Source organism: Suncus etruscus, chromosome 19, assembly GCF_024139225.1.
Source record: "Suncus etruscus isolate mSunEtr1 chromosome 19, mSunEtr1.pri.cur, whole genome shotgun sequence".
Classification (NCBI taxonomy): Eukaryota; Metazoa; Chordata; class Mammalia; order Eulipotyphla; family Soricidae; genus Suncus; species Suncus etruscus.
Genome location: NC_064866.1, coordinates 38,851,201 through 38,872,829, shown reverse-complemented (window position 1 = coordinate 38,872,829; position 21,629 = coordinate 38,851,201). Strand labels below are relative to the sequence as shown.

At 40.1% G+C, this 21,629-nt stretch overlaps 1 protein-coding gene across 2 annotated transcripts in view; it reads left to right on the top strand.

The window, feature by feature from the left end:
• The window catches only part of ASAP1 (ArfGAP with SH3 domain, ankyrin repeat and PH domain 1), a 310,217-nt gene that overhangs the window by 179,038 nt on the left and 109,550 nt on the right, over positions 1-21,629 (top strand). For both annotated transcript variants that reach the window (XM_049765558.1, XM_049765559.1), the window contains one exon: positions 7,653-7,798. In XM_049765558.1, coding sequence (XP_049621515.1) covers positions 7,653-7,798 — 146 coding nt within the window. The remainder of the gene's footprint in view (positions 1-7,652; positions 7,799-21,629) is intronic.

The window sequence follows — 21,629 nt, the reverse complement described above, 5'->3', positions numbered from 1 at the left end:
GCAAGGAACTGAGCAGCAAAAAACTGAAAATGTCCAAGAAGAATAAATCACCCAAGTCTGAGGTCTCCATGAGCTATGACTCCTGGTTCTGCGGGATGAGTGACACCATGTACACTATGCCCAGGATGGCAGCTACGAGCCTGTGCTGTAGGGCCAGAAATGGAAGCAGGGCAGCCCACAGAGCAGCAGCAAACTAAAGCAGAAGAAGAAGAAGGTGGTGGCAGCCTGTTTGTACTAGATTACAGCCCGCAGAAAGGCAGCAAGAAGAAGCTAGCCAGAGTGAAGGCCTTGAAGTATATCCATTTCAAAGACAGCCCAAGGTCCTGACCAAGAAGGACATGAAGGCCAAGAAAAGGTTGATGATCCAGGCCTGGATGAGCTAGCTGAGAAGTGGTAGAAAAAGAAGAAAAGGAAGGAGAGTAGTGTGGTGGTAGAGCGTCAGAAGGAGGAGGAAGAGAAGGAGGACCCCAACCTGGACCTGGAGGTGATGCTGGAAACGAAGGGCATCATGGATGAGTTTCACATTGACTAGGACTAGGTGAAGGCATAAGGCCTGGCAGGAAGAGATGTACCAGGATTCAGGCAAGATGGAAACTTCTGACTCCAACCAGTACCACTGGCAGGAAGCCTATTTCAGCCAGTGGGACACCACTGAATTCCGTACCAATAAGAAGAGATTGAAATTTTTCAAACTTACGGGTGGCTTGAAAAACCTGTCACCTTCTTTCAACCGCATCCACATTGTGATGGAATGAACACGGTACTGAACCAGTGTGGAGCCTGCCTGCTGCAGAACCATCTGCAGCAGGACTGAGAGCATGCTCTGGGCTGGGGCAGCAGGCACCAACTGGGCTTCTTGTCCTCAGCCAAGCTCTTCCATAAGACAAGAAGGGCTCCCAGTGCATCTAGTTAGAAGATTAAACTAGTGTTTGTCCACCTTCCCTTGACAGAGCTCTTTTGTTAGGTGTCTGGCTGGTGTCTCAAGCCAAACTCTTGAGAAAACACAAAGACAACAGAGACAACGGGGTCTGATGGGCCTGGACATGGGTTGGGGAGACCCAAAGAATACTGGGGCCTGTCTCCATTTTTGTGGAGTCTCCACAGGCCCAGATCATGAGAGCCACTCAGTGGGAGATTCCAGAGCTTTGGTCACATCATGAAGGGAAAACGTCCCTCACTCTTTACACAGAACCGGCACTAGAGTCTCCTCATCTCATAGTTGTTCTGAATCAGTTATTTTCACTAGGGTGAAGCCTGTCACTATTTGATTCTAGGGTTCTAGTTCTCTTGTGTCTACCCTCAAGGTGGTGCATTCTAAGGGTTCTGAAATAGAGAAACCTGTCACTGCAACTGTGTTTAGGGAACCTCCTCTGTTGCCTGCACAATGAGGCATAGAGGATCCTATTTAAAGAGAGTGACTCCCAAAGCAGGAAGCTGGGGTATGCCATCTGCTGTGGCTTGCTTGCTATCGTTGGTGATTCTCAACAAGCTCCTCCGTCTCTCAGGACTTCGGTCTTGTGAACTATAAAATGAATGAGGTTGCCTGCCCTGTCTATTTATGAAATAGCAGTTATGAAATGACACAGAGTTTTTGTTTTAGTTTCACAATTAAATAGCACTAGCTCTAGCCTAAGAGTCAAAGGAATAATGTCTTTCTCCAGCAATTGGCACTGGAATGAACTGACTTTGCCTTTTTGGTCCCCTGTGAATGATTATACTGTCTGATCATTCAAATTTACTTGGTTGTGAATTTCTTACAAGAACATGCAGACCCTCCTAATTGTCACCAGGAGCATTCAGGTATAACTCAATCTCTTTAAAAATGTATCATAACATTTTCTCCTAAAATTATAAAAAAAAACAACAAAACAAACCACTCGCAAGACAGACATTTCCCATCAATGTTAGGAGCTCTGGGAACCCCTGAAATTGAACTTAATGCCATTAATTTTACATACATAAGATATCAGTATGTAATCATGCTTATCATACATGTAACACATTAATATCTAAATGTGTGCTTAGAAAGTATTGATTAGAAATATATGCCTTACGGGCCTGAGCGACAGCAGGAAGATTGGGTGTTTGCCTTGTACAGGCTGACCTGGGATGGACCCAGGTTCAATTCCCAGCATCTCATATGGTCCCCCCGAGCCTGCCAGGAATGATTTCTGAGCACAATGTCAGTAACTCCTGAGCGCTGCCGGGTGTGGCCCTAACCCCTCCCCGCCAAAAAAAAATATATATATGCCTTACATAGATGGATGATTTAATTAGTCTAGAGAGCAGCACTCTAGTGGGCTTAGCTCAGGTCGTAGCCTATTCTAAGTACCTTATCTTCCAGGACAAGAATAAAATCGTCCTTGTTTTCCAGCGTGGGTGCTTGATGAATTTTTATGAATTGGTGTTGAGATGTGTACCACATTCTGTAATGATTCCTATTTACAGTAACACTTGACCCCATTGAATGATGGAGGGGCTGAAGTAGAAGGAGGAATTGGAGAATTGTCTCGCTTTTCTTAAGGACTAGATTTCCAAGCATTAAAATTGCCTAGAGAGCCATCAGCAAACCCAAGTGTGATGGGTATTTTATCTGGCAGTTAGGAGGCCTGAGTGCTGAAGCCAGAGAAAGAGTGTTTCTGCTTCTTCTGCGTAATGGAGTGATGTTCAAGGACCCCTTAAATGCTGAGTAATTGCTCTCTAAAACTCTGTAGGCATCTTTTTTTGGTGCTGTTAGTTAATGGGCTTATCAGGGCGGAAATGGAGTCTACATGATGAGTTTCTAGTCCCTGGAGACGGAGGATAAATCTTGCAGTGTCTTTTTGGCTGTAACTTGGTTAGAACAGAGAGTAAATTTATCTTAACAAAATAAGTTTGAACTCTAACTATCGTGCCCCAATAACATGCTAATTGTCAAATCAACAAACTGTTTTCAGGGGCAAAGGATAGGTGTTGCAAAAAAAAAAAAAAAAGTCCAAGCCCTGATCTAATGGTGAATAGGAATGAAGGAAGTGTAGTTTGTGATTTTGAAATACTGGTCTTCCTGGTTCTAAACTGAAGATGCTTGGCTTTCAAGAGGCCAAGGACCTTCCATGATCTCTGTAGAGTTCATGTTCATCTCTATCTCTGCCCACTCAAGCGATCAATAGTTTCTTTGCTCCTGGGTACTTTGTGGTGTCTTTGCAGGATGCTCTTACCTGGAATTTTCTTCATTATTATTTGTTTTTTAGCCACACCCTTGGTGCTAAGGGATCCTTCCTGGTGGTACTTGTAGTAACCACAAGTGGTGGCCAAAATTTGAAGCTGGGCAAAGCGCTTACTCTTTTCCAGCTCTTTAGCCCATGTTTTCTTTTCTTTTTTTTTTTTTTCCAATTAGTTACCAAATGGGTACCTAAAAAGTCAGGAAAGAAATTACAGATATCTTCCTTATTGCCATATGGAAAAAATCCATATGGATTTTGGAAGCAGCTTTATCCTGCTTGCTAAAATGTCTTCAACAGGTCATTTTTCCCCTTGAAACCCACCCCATAAAAATCCCTATTTTCCCTTCCCTTAACCCTGAATTTACATTTCTCTGAAATTGCTTACTGGATTCTGCACTATTTGCTCTCCTTCATTAGAGTCTTGTCTCCTCCTCAACTTCTTTCTCTGTGCCTAATGAGATCCTGTTTAGTAAACCCTGAATTTTGTACAACAGATGCGTGTGATGATATCCATGGTCTTTGTGTTGAATTGCCAGTGTTCTGTTTTCTACAGCAATATTTAAAAAACACTAAACCACACAACTTGAACCATCTTGTTCCACCTCACAAATGGGAGGAGGGGGGATAAAGGAGGGTACCAAAACCATATGAACATTAAGTAGAAATTAAAAAAAATGATTAAACTTAAACACCAAATCCAAAGTCAAAGACAACAGAATTGATACCCAATTTACAACATACTAGACACAGAGAGGACAACTTATACCAGCAGCCTGGGGGGTAAAAGAGGGTGATATGGGATGTATGCTGGGAACGGGTTGAGGGGGAACACATTGGTGGTGGGAATGCCCCTCTTTCAATATCACTATGTACCTAAAATATTACTGTGAAAGATTTGTACTCCACTTTGATTAAAATTTAAAAATGTGGAAAAAACGACAACAACCAAATGGATAATGATCATTATCATCCTAAGATACAGCTCATAAACTGCCTTTGTTGGTGGTATTACTGGGAAGAGAGATTGGGCCACACCTAGTGGTGCACAGCACTTACTCCTGACCCTGTGCTCAGGGGTCATTATTGCTGGTCAGTATTCAGGAGCTGGGGATTGAACCAAAATCTACTCTATGCAAGACAAACACCTTAACCACTCTCCTATCTCTCTGGTCCTATAAATGTTTACAATCTCTCTACAATGAGAAATTTCATATTTATTGTATGAATATAAGGGAAACATAATTATCATTCAGTTGTAGGATTGGTGAGCCATACCCAACCCATGACTTTGCTTATGTGTTTGTATTCACTCTGCCTTCTGCTTCTCTCATTTCACATTTGATGTTTCCACTACTAAGCATAATTCTTCCCTCACAGAATTCTAGTGAGGGTTGAATATGATATGTAGAAAGCATTGGGTCAAGAAGTTTCTCATCAAATGCAAAGTGTTCCCTTCCGTAGCATATCTCTGCCTTTGCCAAATCCATCTGAGTTTTTGATGAGTTTACAAAAAACTTGGTATTTACGTTTATCACTGAGATATTTTCCTGAAAAGTGAAATAAACCAGAAGATGAATTCCTCTTTTCCTGACTATCAACACTAGAAAAGGATATCAGGGAAGGTGGATTATCAATAGTGAAATGAGATTCTGCTTGGGCAGAAGATACAGGCACAGCTCAAGTATACACGAGAAGAACCAATATGTTCATCCTGTCTGTTGAGTGGATTTGGCCTTTCTTTTGTGTTTTTCTGAGCTGCTTCCCTGTGTGAACTTGGGCGGTAACCAGAGCTGCATTTTATCTCTTTTTTAATATCTCAACTTGAAATGCTGGCATCTATGGTAGGCATCATGAATGTTTAACATAGGGCCTCATTTTATTTCATAGATTTCAGTGACACTTGTTTCCTTAATTGTTTTCAGATCTCTTCCTTCCTATGAGTTGGCCATTCCAGGTTCTTGTCCTGTTTTAGTGCAGTTATTAAGGGTATATTTGAGAGTTGAATATTTTGAAATTTTGTTGCAGTTATTTAAAAACAAGGTTTAAGAGGGAATGTTTTTTTAAATTTAATTTTATTTTTTTATTTAAACACCTTGATTATAAACATGACTGTGGTTGGGTTTCTTTTATATTTGTTCAAAACGGTTCTTTTTTATTTTTTATAATATCTTTATTTAAAGATCTTGATTACAAACATGATTGTGATTGGGTTTCAGTCATGTAAAGAACACCCCCCTTCAGCAGTGTAACATTCCCACCACCAATGTCCCAAATCTCCCTCCATCCCATCCCACCCCCACCTGTACTCTAGACAGGCTTTCCAGTTCCTTCCTTCATTCACATGCTTATTGAAGCAAAAACCCAAAACAACAAATAATTCACTGTACACCAGTTTTCTAACACCCAACTTGTTGGAAAACATAGTGGTGTTTATTGGGAGAAGATGTAGAGGAGAGCCAGCGTGATCCCCATTTCTACTGGTCCAACAACCAGGAGAGAGCTGTACTTCCACAAATGATAGGAAGTAGTGAAAAATATTGTGAAAAGATACCAAGAATTGCAGGCAAAGGAGGCTCATTGCAACTAAGGGAACGCTTTAGGAAGAAGAGATTGTTTGAGTTAAGCCTTTAGAGATGATTTTGATACTCCTTCATTTAGAAAGTAATATGCATCTATTTTATATCTACTAACAAATCATTTTTCCCTCTATTTCATAACAGAAGAAGAAAGAGGTAAATAGCTGACCCAGACCTCTAAAATGTTTCCATATGAAAGTGGTGCCAGTGCCTTAAATTCTCAGGTCTATGCCTTTCCACTCCAAAGGGGGTGGGACTTTTAATACTCCTTTCTGTAAATTTGCAAGGGTTGGGACCTGCATATTCATGATGAGTCATAAGATCTGATGCACAATTTAACAGGGTCACACTGGGTGCTTAGTTAATAATAGACGATATGGGAGAAAAGAACTGCAGCAGAGACTGTGGCAGGAAGCCTTTGCAGTCGTCACATAAGAGGTGTTGTTGGATACAGCCGATACTATGAAAATCGTGAGAAGTTATTAAGTCTGGGATATGTTTTAAAAATGGAGGTAACGGAATTTTTGCATGGAATGCATCTTGCAGTTAACAGAAGGTGTTATTTGATAGATTTTAGCCTGAACAATTATAAATATATATTTGTCTTTAACTGAGTCGAGATAGACTGCAGTGGAAAGCGGGCTTGGAGAGTGAATATCAACATGTGTTAGGTCATCCATGTGTTAGAGCATCCAAATGTGGGGATAGGGAGTTGGTACTTAAGACTATATAGATGGGTAGGTTCCAGGCTGTGATAACAGTTAGGGTGTTGTTCACTGATAGAAATTAAAGCTAGAAAACTAGCTGAAATCATAAGGGAGTGTATATAGAGATTAGTAAAGGCCAAAGTCTGAGACTAGTGATTTCCAATATGATGAGGCATGGGAGATGAAATTCTAGCAAGGAGAATGCAAAGAAACTGTTCTCTTCTGTCTAAGAAGACAGGCCTAAGTAGGATGTGCTGCAAATTAAGTAAAGTGTTTCATGGATTGGGGGCCTATTATTTATTGAATGTTTGCTCTACTGAGAAAATCTTGTTGCTTCATGTCAAGTCATTTCACATTTTATATAGTAGATATTAGTTTCATTTTCTAGATATTAGTTTCATTTTCTAGATCAGACCATCCCAGTTCAGAGAAGCACATTTATTCGCAAACCTTTTATTAGTACCTCTTGTTTGCTAGCTAGGACAGTAACTATGGGAGTTTAATAAACTAAAGAAATTCACTTGCTAAACCCAAGCTTCAGGTCTAGATCCATTTGATCTATATCTGTGCATGTTACACTAAATTAGTATATGAAAAATATTTTACAAATGTTATTCATTAACTTTGGGACATAAGTCAAAAAAAAGGATTAAGACTGGCTGTAGAGAAACTAAAGCACTTGGATTTTTGTTTCACAGCCAGGACTGATTTGCTAAGAAAATATACCTAATAATTATAATTTCTTTATTTCTTAAAAATGTAATGGTTGGGCCGGAGCAATAGCAAAGCAGTAGGGCATTTGCCTTTCATGTGGCCGATTCAGGTTGGACCTGGTTTCCAGAGTCCCATATGGTCCCTCTAGCCAGGAGCGATTTCTGAGCACATAGCCAGTAGTAACTCCTGAGCATCACCAGGTGGCCCAAACTTCCCTCTCCCCAAAATGTAATGATTACTTGACCCCTCAACCTATTGGGAGTTTGAATTAGAATATGTGTGCTAAATAGAGGAAGGGCAGGAACCTCAGCTAGAGAAAGAACATCATTCACCCTGCTAATCACCTCTTACAAGTCCAATTAATAGTTGGTATCGTTTCTATTGGTCTTTTCTTTGGAAATATTTAGTCATAGCTGAACTAATAGAAGACTCTTCTTTCTTCCCTATTTTAGATCATGTACAAAACGAAGAAAACTATGCACAAGTTCTTGATAAGTTCGGAAGTAATTTTTTAAGTCGAGACAATCCAGATCTTGGTACTGCTTTTGTCAAATTTTCGACTCTTACCAAGGAATTGTCTACATTGCTGAAAAATCTGGTAAGCTACTTCATACATGATTATTCAAAATTTTTGCCTGACCAAAATATTGTCATAAGGGGAAAAGTGAAAGTATCCTCTCTCAAACTCTCAGTCCTTGGGATGGAAAATAAGCCCAGAAGTGTTTTAAGTCCTAGATAAAAGGTCAATTAAAGAAAATACCTTTGTAAAAGTCATAGAATTTGACTACTCTAACTGTATTTGTACCTAGGATATTAAATTGAGTTGAACAGAGTGTACATAACCTGAATTCCCTTCCACATTCTTTGCCTTATTTTTGTTTTAAATAATGTCTATTTTTTAATTATCTTTATTTAAACACCGTGATTACAAATGTAATTGTAGTTGTATGATTACAGTCATGTAAAGAACACCCCCTTTCACCAGTGCAGGATTCCCACCACCAGTTTCCCATATCTCCCTCCTCCCCACCCCACCCACACCTGTACTTGAGACAGGCTTTCTTTTTCCCTCATTCATTCACATTGTTATGATAGTTTTCAGTATAGTTATTTCTCTAACTGCACTTATCACTCTATGTGGTGAGCTTCATGTCAGTAGCTGCACCTACATGGGAAGATGGGGGGAAGTAAGGGTTGGGACTGAGGCAGTAAAATATTAGAAATGAGCTTTGTAGGGCAGTATCAAGGTCCCAATACAAGATGGATATTATGGATATATAGAATATATGCATACAATACTATCAATATAAAAACAAGGAGAAAAAATTTCCAGTGACTCTCCCAACATTAACCAGTGCTAGAACGGCCCGCCCTCCTCCCAGAGCACATTCCCATTAGTGTAGGGAGAGATAGGGAGAAAGCCTGTTGACCCCTATAGAGTCCACCTAGACCGGCGCCCAGGGAAGGACTGAAGTCCAGGGGAGAAAAACCCTATACCTGGCAAGAGCTGGTCTCCTGAATCAAGGAGGAAACCTGAAGCCAGATGTCTGCCCGCCCTCCTACCCATGCACCTCCCCTCTTGAGTACAGAGGGAGGGGGGAAGCCTGAGGACCACTAAGAGTCCACCTGAACCCACTTCTGGCCATCTGAGCTGACACCCAGGGAAGGCCTGGAGTCAGGGGAGAAAGACAAGGATGGCTGGGGGCCTGCCAAGCCTCCCAGCACTCCCCAGACTGGGGAGAAAGGCTCTGGTATGGGGCCTCCCCAAACCCTATACCTGGCAAGAGCTGGTCTCCAGAATCAAAGAGGAAAACAGAAGCCAGATGTCTGCCCGCCCTCCTCCCCATGCACCTCCCCCCTGAATTACGGAGGGAGCGGGGAACCTGAGGACCGCTAAGAATTCACCTAAACCCACTTCTGGCCATCTGAGCTGGCACCCAGGGAAAGCCTGGAGTCAGGAGGAAAAGACAAGGACGGCTGGGGACCTGCCAAGCCTCCCAGCACTCCTCAGGCTAGGGATAAAGGCCCCAGTATGGGGCCTCCCCAAACCCTATACCTGGCAAGAGCTAGCTGTTTCCTAATTTTTAGATTATTAGAGGAGCTATCTTGATTTCTGTAAATATGGGGTGTACTGCAAAATTACTCCATTGGTAAGGCTATAGATTGCTTCTTACAATGTGCAGAAATGGAATTCAGGAGTTACAAGATAAGTGCGGCCAAGGAGCGTAGCAAAGCGGCCGCGCTTTTTGGGTGTGGGTCCTGGAGAGATTACAGTCCTTGGTGTCTGTAGGCTGGCTCAGCAGAAAAGAGAATGTCTAATTTTTTTAATTAGTTGAAGGAATGATAATTATTTCTATCAATGTATAAGATATGCACTGGATGGTATGTGTTGTATTTTACTCAATTTAAGATGATCATGCATTTTAATCCCTAACTTAAAACTAATTAACCTCCCTCAATTCCCCAAATTATTTTAATTGTTTCCCAAGGAAAAATGTTGGAGTTTTAGGAAATCTGTGGTTTTAGAAGTAGAAAAAAGAAGATTCTAAATATTTGGGACCTTAGACATAGGACACAGCAAGCCTCACGATGGGAAACTGATAAAACATTGAGTTGCAGATCTGTTTGCCAGGAAGAAATATCTCAATACCTTTACCTTTGCCATCACCACCACTGTTCCGCATTGCCTTACATTGTGTTTGCGCTAAAGAGACTACTGTATAGGATGATGTACTTACATATGAGTTGATGGAATAAAGTTACTTTTCTTTAAAGTTACAGAGGGAGGGGCCAGCGTGATAGCATTTGATAGCATTTGCCTTGCACACAGCTGACCTAGGAAAGACCCAGGTTTGATACCCGGCATCCCATATCGTCCCCCAAGGCTGCCAGGAGTGACTTCTGAGCACAGAGCCAGGAGTAACCCCTGAGTGCTGCCAGTGTGGCCCAAAAGCCAAAATTAAATAAATAAAATTCTTAAAAAAAAGTTACAGAGAGGGGTTCAAGGAAGTTAAAAAGTGCAAAAGGTGGAGTCAGAGCAATAGCACAGCAGGTAGGGTTTGCCTTGCACGCATCTAGCCTAGATTAGATCGCCAGTACCTCATATGGTCCTCAGAAACTTCCAGGAGTGATTTCTGAGCACAGAGCCAGGAGTAATGTCTGAGCACCACAGGATATGTTCCAGAAACAAGCAAACAGAAAATGCCAAAGGACAAGTACCTCATATTTCTCTACATACTTGAGACACACCACTTGTTTGTTGTTGTTGTTATGTGGAACTCCTGAGCACTGCTGGGTGTGGTCCAAATACCAAAAAAAAGTTATTTATTTATTTATTTATTTATTTTGGTTTTTGGGTCACCCCTGGTACTCAGAGGTTATTTCTGGCTCTGTGTTCAGAAATCACTCCTGGCAGGCTCAGGGGACCTTATGGGATGCCAGGATTTGAATCTCCACCCATCCTGGGTCAGCTACTTGCAAGGCAAATGCCCTACTGCTGTGCAATATCTCCAGCCCATGTTTTTTATTTTTTAAAATAATATCTTTATTTAAGCACCATGATTACATACATATTTATAGTTGGGCCTCAGTCATAAAAAGAAAGCTCCCTCACCTGTGCAAAATTCCCACCACCAATGCCTCCCTTCTCCCTCTCCCCCCAACTCCCTGCCTGTATTCGAGACAGGCATTCTATTTCTCTCACTATCATCATCATGATAGTTGTTAGTGTAGTTATTTTTTTAACTGAATTCACCACTCTTTGTGATGAACTTCCTATCGTGAGCTGGTCCTTCCAGCTCTCATCTCTATTGTTTCTGGGCATTATTACAGTACTGTTTTTTTAGTTTTCTTAAAGCCCATAGATGAATGAAACACATCACTTTATACCGCTATACATACATACATACATACATACATACATACATACATACATACATAAAATCTGTCACAGTTATGCAGTGAAATAACAGGATTGGGTTTATTTTTAGTATTTTTCATTTTGTTTTGTTTTGTTTTGTTTTTATTTTGTTCATTTAAATTTTTCTTCCTTTTTGAAAAAAATGATAATGATTGAGGAACAATAAGCACATGGTCGACCTGGGTTCAATTCTCAGCATTCCACATGGTCTTCCAAGCCTTCCAGAAAAGATTTCTGAGCCCAGAGCCAGGAATAATGCCTGAGTGCCGCATGGTGTGATCCAAACAACAAAATAATAATACCATAAAAATAGATCTCTTAATTCCTCAGAGCCTTCTAGGAAACTATTTCTGCCCCCCCCCCTTTTTTTTTCTTACCCCAGTTTTGCTCTAGTGTTCTCTCATAAGGATCCAGATGGCACTCTGTCATCACTCAGGGATCAGCTAGGCTTCTGGGGCCTTACATGACAAAAAAAATCTACTCCATACTAACAGTTTGCTTATGACTAGCTAATGGATATGATCTTTTCTAAAAACGAGAATTGCATGGGCCAGAGAGATACCATGGAGGTAGGGCATTTGCATTGCATGCAAAAGGATGGTAGTTTGAATCCCAGCATCCCATATGGTCCCCCGAGCCTACCAGGAGTAACCCCTGAGTACTGTTGGGTGTGACCCCCCCCAATTATCTTCCTAGTATGTTAACCTGAATCTTCGGCCAGTCAGAACTTTTTGTTGTTATTTTCTCACAGTAGACATACGTGTATGTGTTTCTGTCTTCCTGAAAATTTAGTTTTAGTTTAATAAACTCATTTTATGCTATTGGCGTTGTCTTACACAGTCACACCTCTGGGGTAAATGTAAAAAACATTGAATGAGGTTAGATGTTGTTTTCTTATTTAGTTCTGTCTGTTCCCAGTGAGAAAGGGGGAATGTAAAAAACATGGGTATGTCTCATTTCCAAAAGCTTGAGAAAAAATGGATTTGTTCTAAAATTAGTCCCACAGTACTATGTTGAATAGGAGTGGTAAGAGAGGGCAGCCTTGTGATACCAGATTTTAAATTAAATTATACCAGATTTTAAAGGAAAAGCTTTTAGTTTATCTCCATTGAGAATAATATATGTCATTGGCTCGTGGTAGATGGCCTTGACTTTAATTAGGCAAGAAAAAGTTATCAAGGGCATCCAGACAGAGAAGGAAGAAGTCAAGCCCTCACTGTTTGCAGATGGCATAATACTATATTTAGAAAACCCTAAAAACTCTACCAAAAAGCTTCTAGAAACAATAGATTCATATAGCAAAGTGACAGGCTACAAAATTTACATGCAAAAGTTAATGTCCTTGGACAGGAGAGATAGCACAGCAGTAGAGCGTTTGCCTTGCATTGTGGCCAATCCAGGACAGATGGTGGTCCGGATCCTGGCATCCCAGATGGTCCCCTGTGCTTGCCAGCAGCAATTTCTGAGTACAGAGCCAGGAGTAATCCCTGAGCACTACTGGGTGTGATCCAAAAAAAAAAACCAAAAAATTAACACCCTTTTACACAAATAATGATAGAGAAGAAATGGACATTAAAAAAGCATTCCTATTTACATTAGTGACACACAAACTCAGATACCTTGGAGTCAACTGAAGGACCTATACAAAGAAAACTACAAAACATTGCTTCAAGAAATATAAGAGGACACAAGGAAATGGAGACACATGGATTGGGAGGATTAACATCATTAAAAAGGCTATACTCCCTAAGGTAGTAATGGCTAACCTTTTTGAACCCGAGTGCCCAAACTGCCACAAAAAGCCAAAGAATTTCCTCAAAGTGCCAGCTTGTCCTCCCAATGGCCTGTCCAGCCCTGTTTTCAGTTCAGCTGCAAAGCAGACAGTGGCACACTCACTTTCCTCCAAGCTGTATAACTTAATTGCGGACCTTCCTGCATGCCAGCTGCAAGGCCTTCACATGCCACAGGTTTGCCATCATTGCCCTAAGCAGGGGTCTTCAAACTTTTTAAACAGGGGGCCAGTTCACTGTCCTTCAGACCATTGGAGGGTCTGACTATAGTAAAAACAAAACTTATGAACGAATTCTTATGCATACTGCATATATCTTATTTTGCAATGAAGAAACAAAACAGATACAAATACAATATGTGGTCTGCGCGCCATAGTTTGAGGACCACTGCCCTAAAGCATTGTACAGATCTAATGCAATTCTTCTAAGGATACCCTTGACATTCTTCAAAAAAGTGGATCAAACAATTTGGAACAACAAACACCCAGGAATAGCTAGAGCAATTCTTAGGAAAAGAATATGGGAGGCATCACTTTCCCCAACTTTGAATTGTACTGCAAAGCAGTAGTCATTAAAACAGCATGGTGTTGGACTAAAGACAGATCCTCAGATCACTGGAATAGACTGAGAAATCAAAGACTGTCCCTCAGACATACATCTTTGATAAAGGGGCAAGAGATGCAAAATGAAGCAAAGAAAGCCTCTTCAACAAGTGGTGTTTGGGACAACTGGTCAGCCACATGCAAAACAGCAAACTCAGATCTCCATCTTACACCATGCACAAAGGCCAAATCCAAATGGACTAAAGGCCTTGATATCAAACCTGAAACCATAAGGTATATAGAAGAACATGTAGATAAAACACTCCATGACATTGAAACTAAGGGCATCTTCAAGGAGGAAATAAGTGGAATTAGAGATAAACAAATGGGACTATATTAAGCTGAGAAGCTTCTGTACATCAAAGGAAATAGTGACTAGGATACAAAAGTCACCCACAGAATGGGAGAAACTATTCACCCAATACCTATCAGTTAAGGGAATGATATCTAAGATATACAAAGTACTGACAGAACTTAATAAGAAAACAACATCTAACCCCATTCAAAAAATGGGACAGACACTTCCTCAAAGAAGAAATACAAATGGCTAAAAGACACATCAAAAAATGCTCTACATCACTTATCATCAGGGAGATGCAAATCAAAACAACAATGAGGTACCATCTCACATCACGGAGATTGGCACACATCACAAAGAACAAGTACAATCAGTGCTGGTGGGGATGTGGGGAGAAAGGAACTCTCATTCACTGCTGGTGGAAATGCTGTCTAGTCCAGCCTTTATGGAAAACAATACGGAGATTCCTCAAAAGACTGGACATTGAGCTCCTATTTGATCCAGCTATACCACTCCTAGGGATATACCCTAGGAACACAAAAACACAATACAAAATATGCCTTCTGCACACTTATATTCATTTCAGCGCTATTTACAATAGCTAGAATCTGGAAATAACCCAGATGCCTGACTACAGATGAGTGGCTAAAGAAACTGTGATCATTGGGGTCCAACTGGTGGTGCAGCGGTAGGGCGTTAGCCTTACATGTGGCTGAGGCTAACCTAGGATGGACTGCAGTTTGATCCCTTGGCATCTCATATGGTCCCCCAAGCCAAGAGCGATTTCTGAATGTAGAGCCAGGAGTTACCCCTGAGCGTCATAGGTTGTGACCCAAAAACAAAAAAACTGTGGTTTTTTGGAATATTATGCAGCTGTCAGGAAAGATGAAATCATGAAATTTTCCTATACATGGATGGACATGGAAAGTGTAATGCTGAATAAATCAGAGAGAAAGATAGACACAGAATAGTCTCACTTATCTATGGGAATTAAGAAAAATAAATGACATTATTGTAATAATGCCCAGAGACAATAGAGATGAGGGCTAGAAGGACCAGCCCACGATATGAAGCTTATCACAAAGGGTGGTGAGTGCAGTTAGAGAATTAACTATACTAACAACTATCGTGACAATGGCAGTGAGAGAAATAGAAAATGCCTGACTCGAGTACAGGCAGGGGTTGGGGGGAGGAGGAAGATGGAGGACATTGGTGGTGGGAAGGTTGCACTGGTGAATTGTTTTTTTATAACAAACCCACCTACGAACATGTAGGTGGTTAAATAATTATGATGCTTAAATAAAGAGATTATTAAAATAATTAGTCCTAGAACTAGTGTCAACTTCTATAGTATACCTAAAACTCAACTTTCAATAATTTGATAAAATATAGGGCTTTTTGTCTAATTAAAAAATTTTATTAAAAATTTCAAGTTTTGAACACTCAAGTGTTCTTGCACTTTGAGGATTATTTAACAAATACATGTTATTTCTTCAATTATTTAAATTTCTTTATTCAGAAAGGGCTTCTTCTTCCTCTGGATGTTGCCTGACTTTCTGCTGCTTACCCTGCTCAAAGGGTGTTGTGCTGGAAGTGAGGAAGTGAAACCATTTAATTTTTGACAATTCATTTTGGTCATTTTGGTGATAGATTTGTTCAGTGGAAGTTCTGATCTCCCTGAGGTAGGCGTTTTCATAGGGATATGTTGCTAACCTTTAGTTTCCAAGAAACCTAAGTCAAAAGTCATCACTTACATTTCCTGGAATTCATTTCTACACTTCCCTACCCTGTAGGTCCATCCCCTCTGTGTTTATATGTGCCATAAAAGCCTACTTCATACTGATTTTTAATTTTCCTTTGGTCCAGATGAGTGACTGACTACTAAGCTGGTTTTGGCATCTTGTCAATAACCTAGTAAAGTAGGACCTTGCATATTCTGACTCTGAATATGTTACCACCTTATTTCCCATCATGCTCTTGTTGTTGTGTTTCCATAACTACAGTTGCTGCTCTGTATTTCCTTAAACATACCCCAAGTTGCAGACCTCTTTCTTTCAGATGTGTTTCTCTTAAGGAAAGCCTGAGGAAGTTCTTGGCATAATTGCTGGGAGACCCAATTCCGTTAACAAATGAGGAAGCAAGTAGAAGAATCATTTGTATGTAATTGCTTATTAGGGAACACTGTTCTACTGAATAAAAGTCCCCGAAACTGGAGGGAGTACAGCAGTAACAAGTCTGTCTTGTCTTGCACACAGACAACTTGGGTTTAATGAGCAGCACCCAGATAGGGTCCGTGATGGATTCCTCTGCCTTGAAATTCAGCCCTATCTTCACTATAATCCCAACCCCTCCCTGTTATGAGAGCAAATACTAGGAACTATTAAATGGGAATCCACATTACCAGGATAGCATTAAAATACATGACTTCTAGGCTGGAGAGATAGCACAGCAGTAGGCGTTTGCCTTGCATGCAGAAGGATGGTGGTTCGAATTCCAGCATCCCATATGGTCCCCTGAGCCAGCCAGGAGCGATTTCTGAGTGTAGAGCCAGGAGGAACCCCTGAGCGCTGCCAGGTATGACTCAAAAAAAAAAAAAAAAAAAAAAACCAAAGTGACTTCCTGGTCCGTTGATACTACCTTAAATGTATATGTCTCTGTGTGTGTGTGTGTGTGTGTGTATGTCTTGCTTTTGTGTATTTCTATCATTAAATGGTTTTGACATTTGAAAAAGAAACAGAACTTTCAAAATAATTTTGATTTTGTATTGTATTGAAGAGGAAGTTGGAAAGGAGACCTAAGACACTGGTAAGGGATATGATGTCAGAATGTTTTGTATGCAGCCCGATCAGCAGTATTATAAATCATTGTGTTTGTATATCAACAGTATTAGAAATCATTTTTAAGTCAAAGAAGTTTTAATGTTTATATTGGGTCAGAACAATAGTGCCCTGGATAGGGCATTTGCTTTGCTTGTGGCTGACCTGGTTTTGATCCCCAGCATCTCATAATGTCCCCCATCTCCAAGAATGATCCTTGAGCACAGAGCCAGGAGTAACCCTTGAGTACTACTGAGTGTGGGCCAAAAACAAAAAAAAATTAAGTTTGTATTATAGTTTAGGTAACAACAATGTTAGCAACTAGTGTTAACCTGCGTTAAAATGCCTCAGCATCATTGAAGTGCTCGGTACCATCTACCCATGACAGAATAATTTTGAATAGATATTCTTGCCATTTGTGTTTTCCTACTTAAAGTCTAACTCAGACCCAATTATTGAGCTGGACAGTGTGTCAATGGTTACCAGGACGAAGAGGGGTAGGGTAGCTCAAGGGAGTGCCTGAATTAATGGAAGTGGAAGAGTTCTCTGTCTTCTTTGTAGTTATGTTTGCATTAATATGTACATGTGGCAGAATGCCAGAGGATAATGCAAGATGTATAAAAACAATGATTGCATGCAAAAAAGGTGAAATTTCAAAATCTATAAACTATCGTGATCTTGTGTTAAGGTTAATTATTGATTTATTGATGGTTCACAACATGGGAAATGGTACTATTGGTAATAACTGGTTGATTGTGACATGAGAAGGGACCCTGTGCAACTTTTAAAGTAAAGGGTTTTGCTGTTATCTGGGGATATGACTCAGTGGTAGTATGCAAAGTCCTGAGTTGAATTCCTGGAATTTCTAGGAGAAAAATAGTACAAGCTGCCAAGAAATGGAAGTAGAAAAAGATGATGAAAAAAGTTACTTTCAGTCCTGGATAGATAGCATGGAGGTAACGTGTTTGCCTTGCATGCAGAAGGACGATGGTTCGAATCCCGGTGCTGCCGGGTGTGACCCAAAATTTGAAAAAAAAAAAAAAAAGGAAGAAAAGAAAAAGTTACTTTCATATCAAAATCAATGTGTAGTAATCAATGTAGTGTAAGTTCAAATATTATACTCTTACTTCTAACAGTCTTTCACACCTCAGATCTGGAGCCCCACTTTCTTTACACTTTATAGGTTTTCTGAACCAGTCTTTCTCTTTAATGTCTCCCTCTAGTTAAAGTGTTTTCGCATGGTTGCAACCTCTTTGGGACCTACAATTACTGTTTTCCCTCAGAAATGAATCTGGTTGTGATGTTCGACTACCTCTTAGTGGAGAGAAACCAGGAGATCGGCTTGATCTATTTTGTTGGTTTTCCTTCATACCTCAATGGTGAGGTTTTGATATGTAGTTTATGGTATTGTTGTATAGTAGTTGGTTTAGTGATAGTAACATTTTTTTTAAAATGATGAGAAATGTGATTTTCCTTGTCTCTGAATTTTTGCTACCTCTGAAGATACCTTCATATGCAAAAACCAGGTCAAGGCATAAATAATTTATTTTTCTGGATTCTAGGCTATTTCTTTCATGCCTTCTATCTGTGGATTTTTTTTCTATTTTGAATATGTCCTAGTAGATACTGTACTAAGTGATTAGATTTTTATTTACAATGCAACTTTCCCCAAAGAAGGAAAGAACATCAGATCTTGGTTTTAACTGTTTGTAGTTTAAGTATTCTAGTCACAAGTTTCTAGTATTCTATTACTTTTTGTTACTCAGTTAAATATCAGTCACCAAAATTAGTCTCTCCCTCTCCCACAGCCCTTGGGCTTCCATAAGGAAAGAAGAAAAACAGTTCTGAATCTTCTCTGCCACTAGGCCATCATCTGTGCTCACTGGTACTGGTTAAAGAAGTTAAAGGAGTTAACTGAGAATTGCATCTTTTTTATTTATTTTTTTCCTAATCACAAAATGGAACCAGGGGGGAGCATTTGAAATATATTTTCAGTGAAAGATATTTAAGCCATGCCTCCAAAAGCCCCAGTGTAAATAATTTCAGAAAATATATGTAAAATCTCTTTGGGGGAAGTTGGAGGAACCCAGAACGATTCTAGTCTAGCCAGAACCCAGTCCCTGGCTCCTTCTTTTCCATGATACTTTGGAAAGTTCTTAGAACATGACAGAGACTGAGTCTCCTTTACAGTTAGTTATTACAGTTATTGCTTCAGAGCTGTGGCAGCACAACAAAAATTTCTGCAGCTGCTTAGCATTTCCTGCGTGCAATCAGTCTAGTTGGGCATTCTTAGTTTGAATTAAGGATTTTTCTTTTTCCCCTAATGGTTCTCTTTTCCCCTGAAGTGAGAATAACTGGAAATGTGTTTTCTGGAATTAGATTTAGAGCAAACAAATTATCCCCTCAAAATCTATGAAAGATGTGGAAAGCCGTAAGTTGATGAGCGCCACTGCCTGCCCCAGCTTACATAATATTTTGAAAAACTTCCTTGTGCAACACTGTCATCCATAATTGGGAGATTTTTAGCATTTAATCTATCACACACACTCTGTCCGGACATGTTCTGATTTGCTTTACTGCCAATCAATATTATAGGACATATCATGAAATGAGATCTGTGTGGCCAAGATGGCGACTAAAATTTCCCCTTCTGTTAGAAAAGGAACACATAGGCAGCGAGAGTGCAGTGAGTAAAGAAGGCGCTTGCCTTGCACACTTCTAACCTGGGTCTAATCCCCAGCATTCCATATGGTTTCCCAAGCACCACCAGAATTAAATCGTAAGTACAGAGCCAGGAAATTGCCAGGTGTAGTCCAAAAGAAACCAAAAAAATAAAAAAGGACAAAGGAAAGCAACACGTATTTATTATAAAACTGTCAGGCGCCCCATGGGTCAGACTTGGTGGCAGTGTCTACCTTGCAAGCACAATATTTAATTGCGCTGTGAGCAAGTCTATTTGTACTCATCACAATTTAGTGTGCACCAAAAGATACTGCAAGAGCACCAAAAAAAAAAAAAAAGTAGAAAATATAATATGGGAAATTTTTAAATAGAATAAAGATCATTATACAATTCTATTAATATTGTGTTGTTTGGAACATTTCATGAATTTGTACTCATACACTGATAGATTACAAAATATATGTGCGTATCTGTATATATGCATAGGTAAATCCTTAATATCTCATATAAAACTTTGGTTAAATATCTCAAAATTCAGGCCCAACCAATAGTATAGCAGGCAGGGCTCTTGCCTTGCAAACAGTTGATGGTTCAAGCGTGGCATCTCATACAGTCCCCCTGAACCCCGCCAGAAGTGATTTCTGAGTGCAAAGCCAGATACAAGCTGTGAGCATCATAGGATGTGGTCGCAAAACGATAAACAAGAAGGAACAATTTCGGAATCTTAAGATTTTATGAAGGGGATAAAGATTTATCTGTCATATTTATATAATAGGCCTCAATGACTTCTCAGTGGGGTCCTCAAAATTAAAACAGTTCTTCTTTTTTGGTTTTTTTTTTTGGGGGGGTGCTACACCCACTGATGCTCAGGGTTTACTCCTGGCTATGTGCTCAGAAATCACTCCTGGCTCGAGAGACCATATGGGATGCCCTGGATCGAACCCAGGTCTGTCCTGGGTCAGCCACATGCAAGACAAATGCCCTACCACTGTGCTATAGCCCCGACCCTAAACACAATTTCTATTGTAGTAAAATTTGGATTTATTTTAAAGTGGTATAAATAAAGATTTTTAGGCATCTTCCTTAGAATCTTCAAGCTCAAGTTAAAGCTTACTGCTGAGGGAATTCAGGTCAGGTTTGCTGCCTCATAGAGATAAAAGGAGCCTCATGGTATACAACTGTTTTGCACATTTTTTTAAAGCTTGTTGGGTGTAAGATTGCAGTTCACTTTAACAGGCTCTTATTTTACAGTATGGTTGAGTCCTTATAAAGGATTTAAATTTTGCCTTTATTGATCCCAGGTATGATGTGCCCTAAAAGAATATACAGAAATTCTGCTATCACCAGGCTAAATTTTAAAACGCTCCACCTTTCTTTTTGGCTTCTTTTTATCTTTTTGAGGATTTATATTAAAATGTCTGAAATAATGCATTTTAAATAGGATTGAATTTCCATCTTATAAATTTTGCATGAGGTGAATAAAACATTGAAAATGTGTGTAGGCTGTGGTATGTGTTAATCAAGTGTTATTCCACTTGAAACAGACTTATAGAAGAGCTTTTTTTTGCCCCACCCACCACCCACCTCCCCCTCCCCTAGAAGAGCATTTTGATGCTAAAAGAGACATATTTTGGAACTGTAGTTTCCGTGAGAGGAAGTTAGGAAAGTAAAGATGGAAGAAGAAGGGAACAGTAAAAGGAATTGACCTCACCATGCTACTAGGAAGAGGTTTTTTTAGCCAAGAAAGGGCTGAGTGTAAAGGAGAAAGTCTCAGATTGAAGCCCGAATGTTTTAAAATATCCCAACCATTTGCTTAACCTTATCTCTTGATCTTAACAAATAGAACTGGGATCCTCACAATAAAATAAAGCTTTCCTTATTACATAAATGTAATAATGGGCAGCTTGTACTTTTACTGTACTTACCATGTGCCCATGGTATGAGGAAGGATGGGCGAAGATAGAGTAATTAACCCCCTAGTCTCCATCACTTATCACAGTAAAGACTTGTTTTTTGCTCACATACCTTTTCTTTGAAATTCTGTTCCACAGAGTGACACTGATGCAGAGATGTAGACCAGTGGTAGCGCCTGCATGAGCGGGTGGGGGGGGGGGAGAGAGAGAGAGAGAGAGAGAGAGAGAGAGAGAGAGAGAGAGAGAGACAGAGAGACAGAGAGACAGAGAGACAGAGAGAGACAGAGACAGAGAGAGACAGAGACAGAGAGACAGAGAGAGAGAGAGAGGGAGAGAGAGGGGGAGGGGGGAGGGAGGAGGGAGGGAGGGAGGGGGAGAGGGGAGAGAAAGGAGAAGAGAAAATATGAGA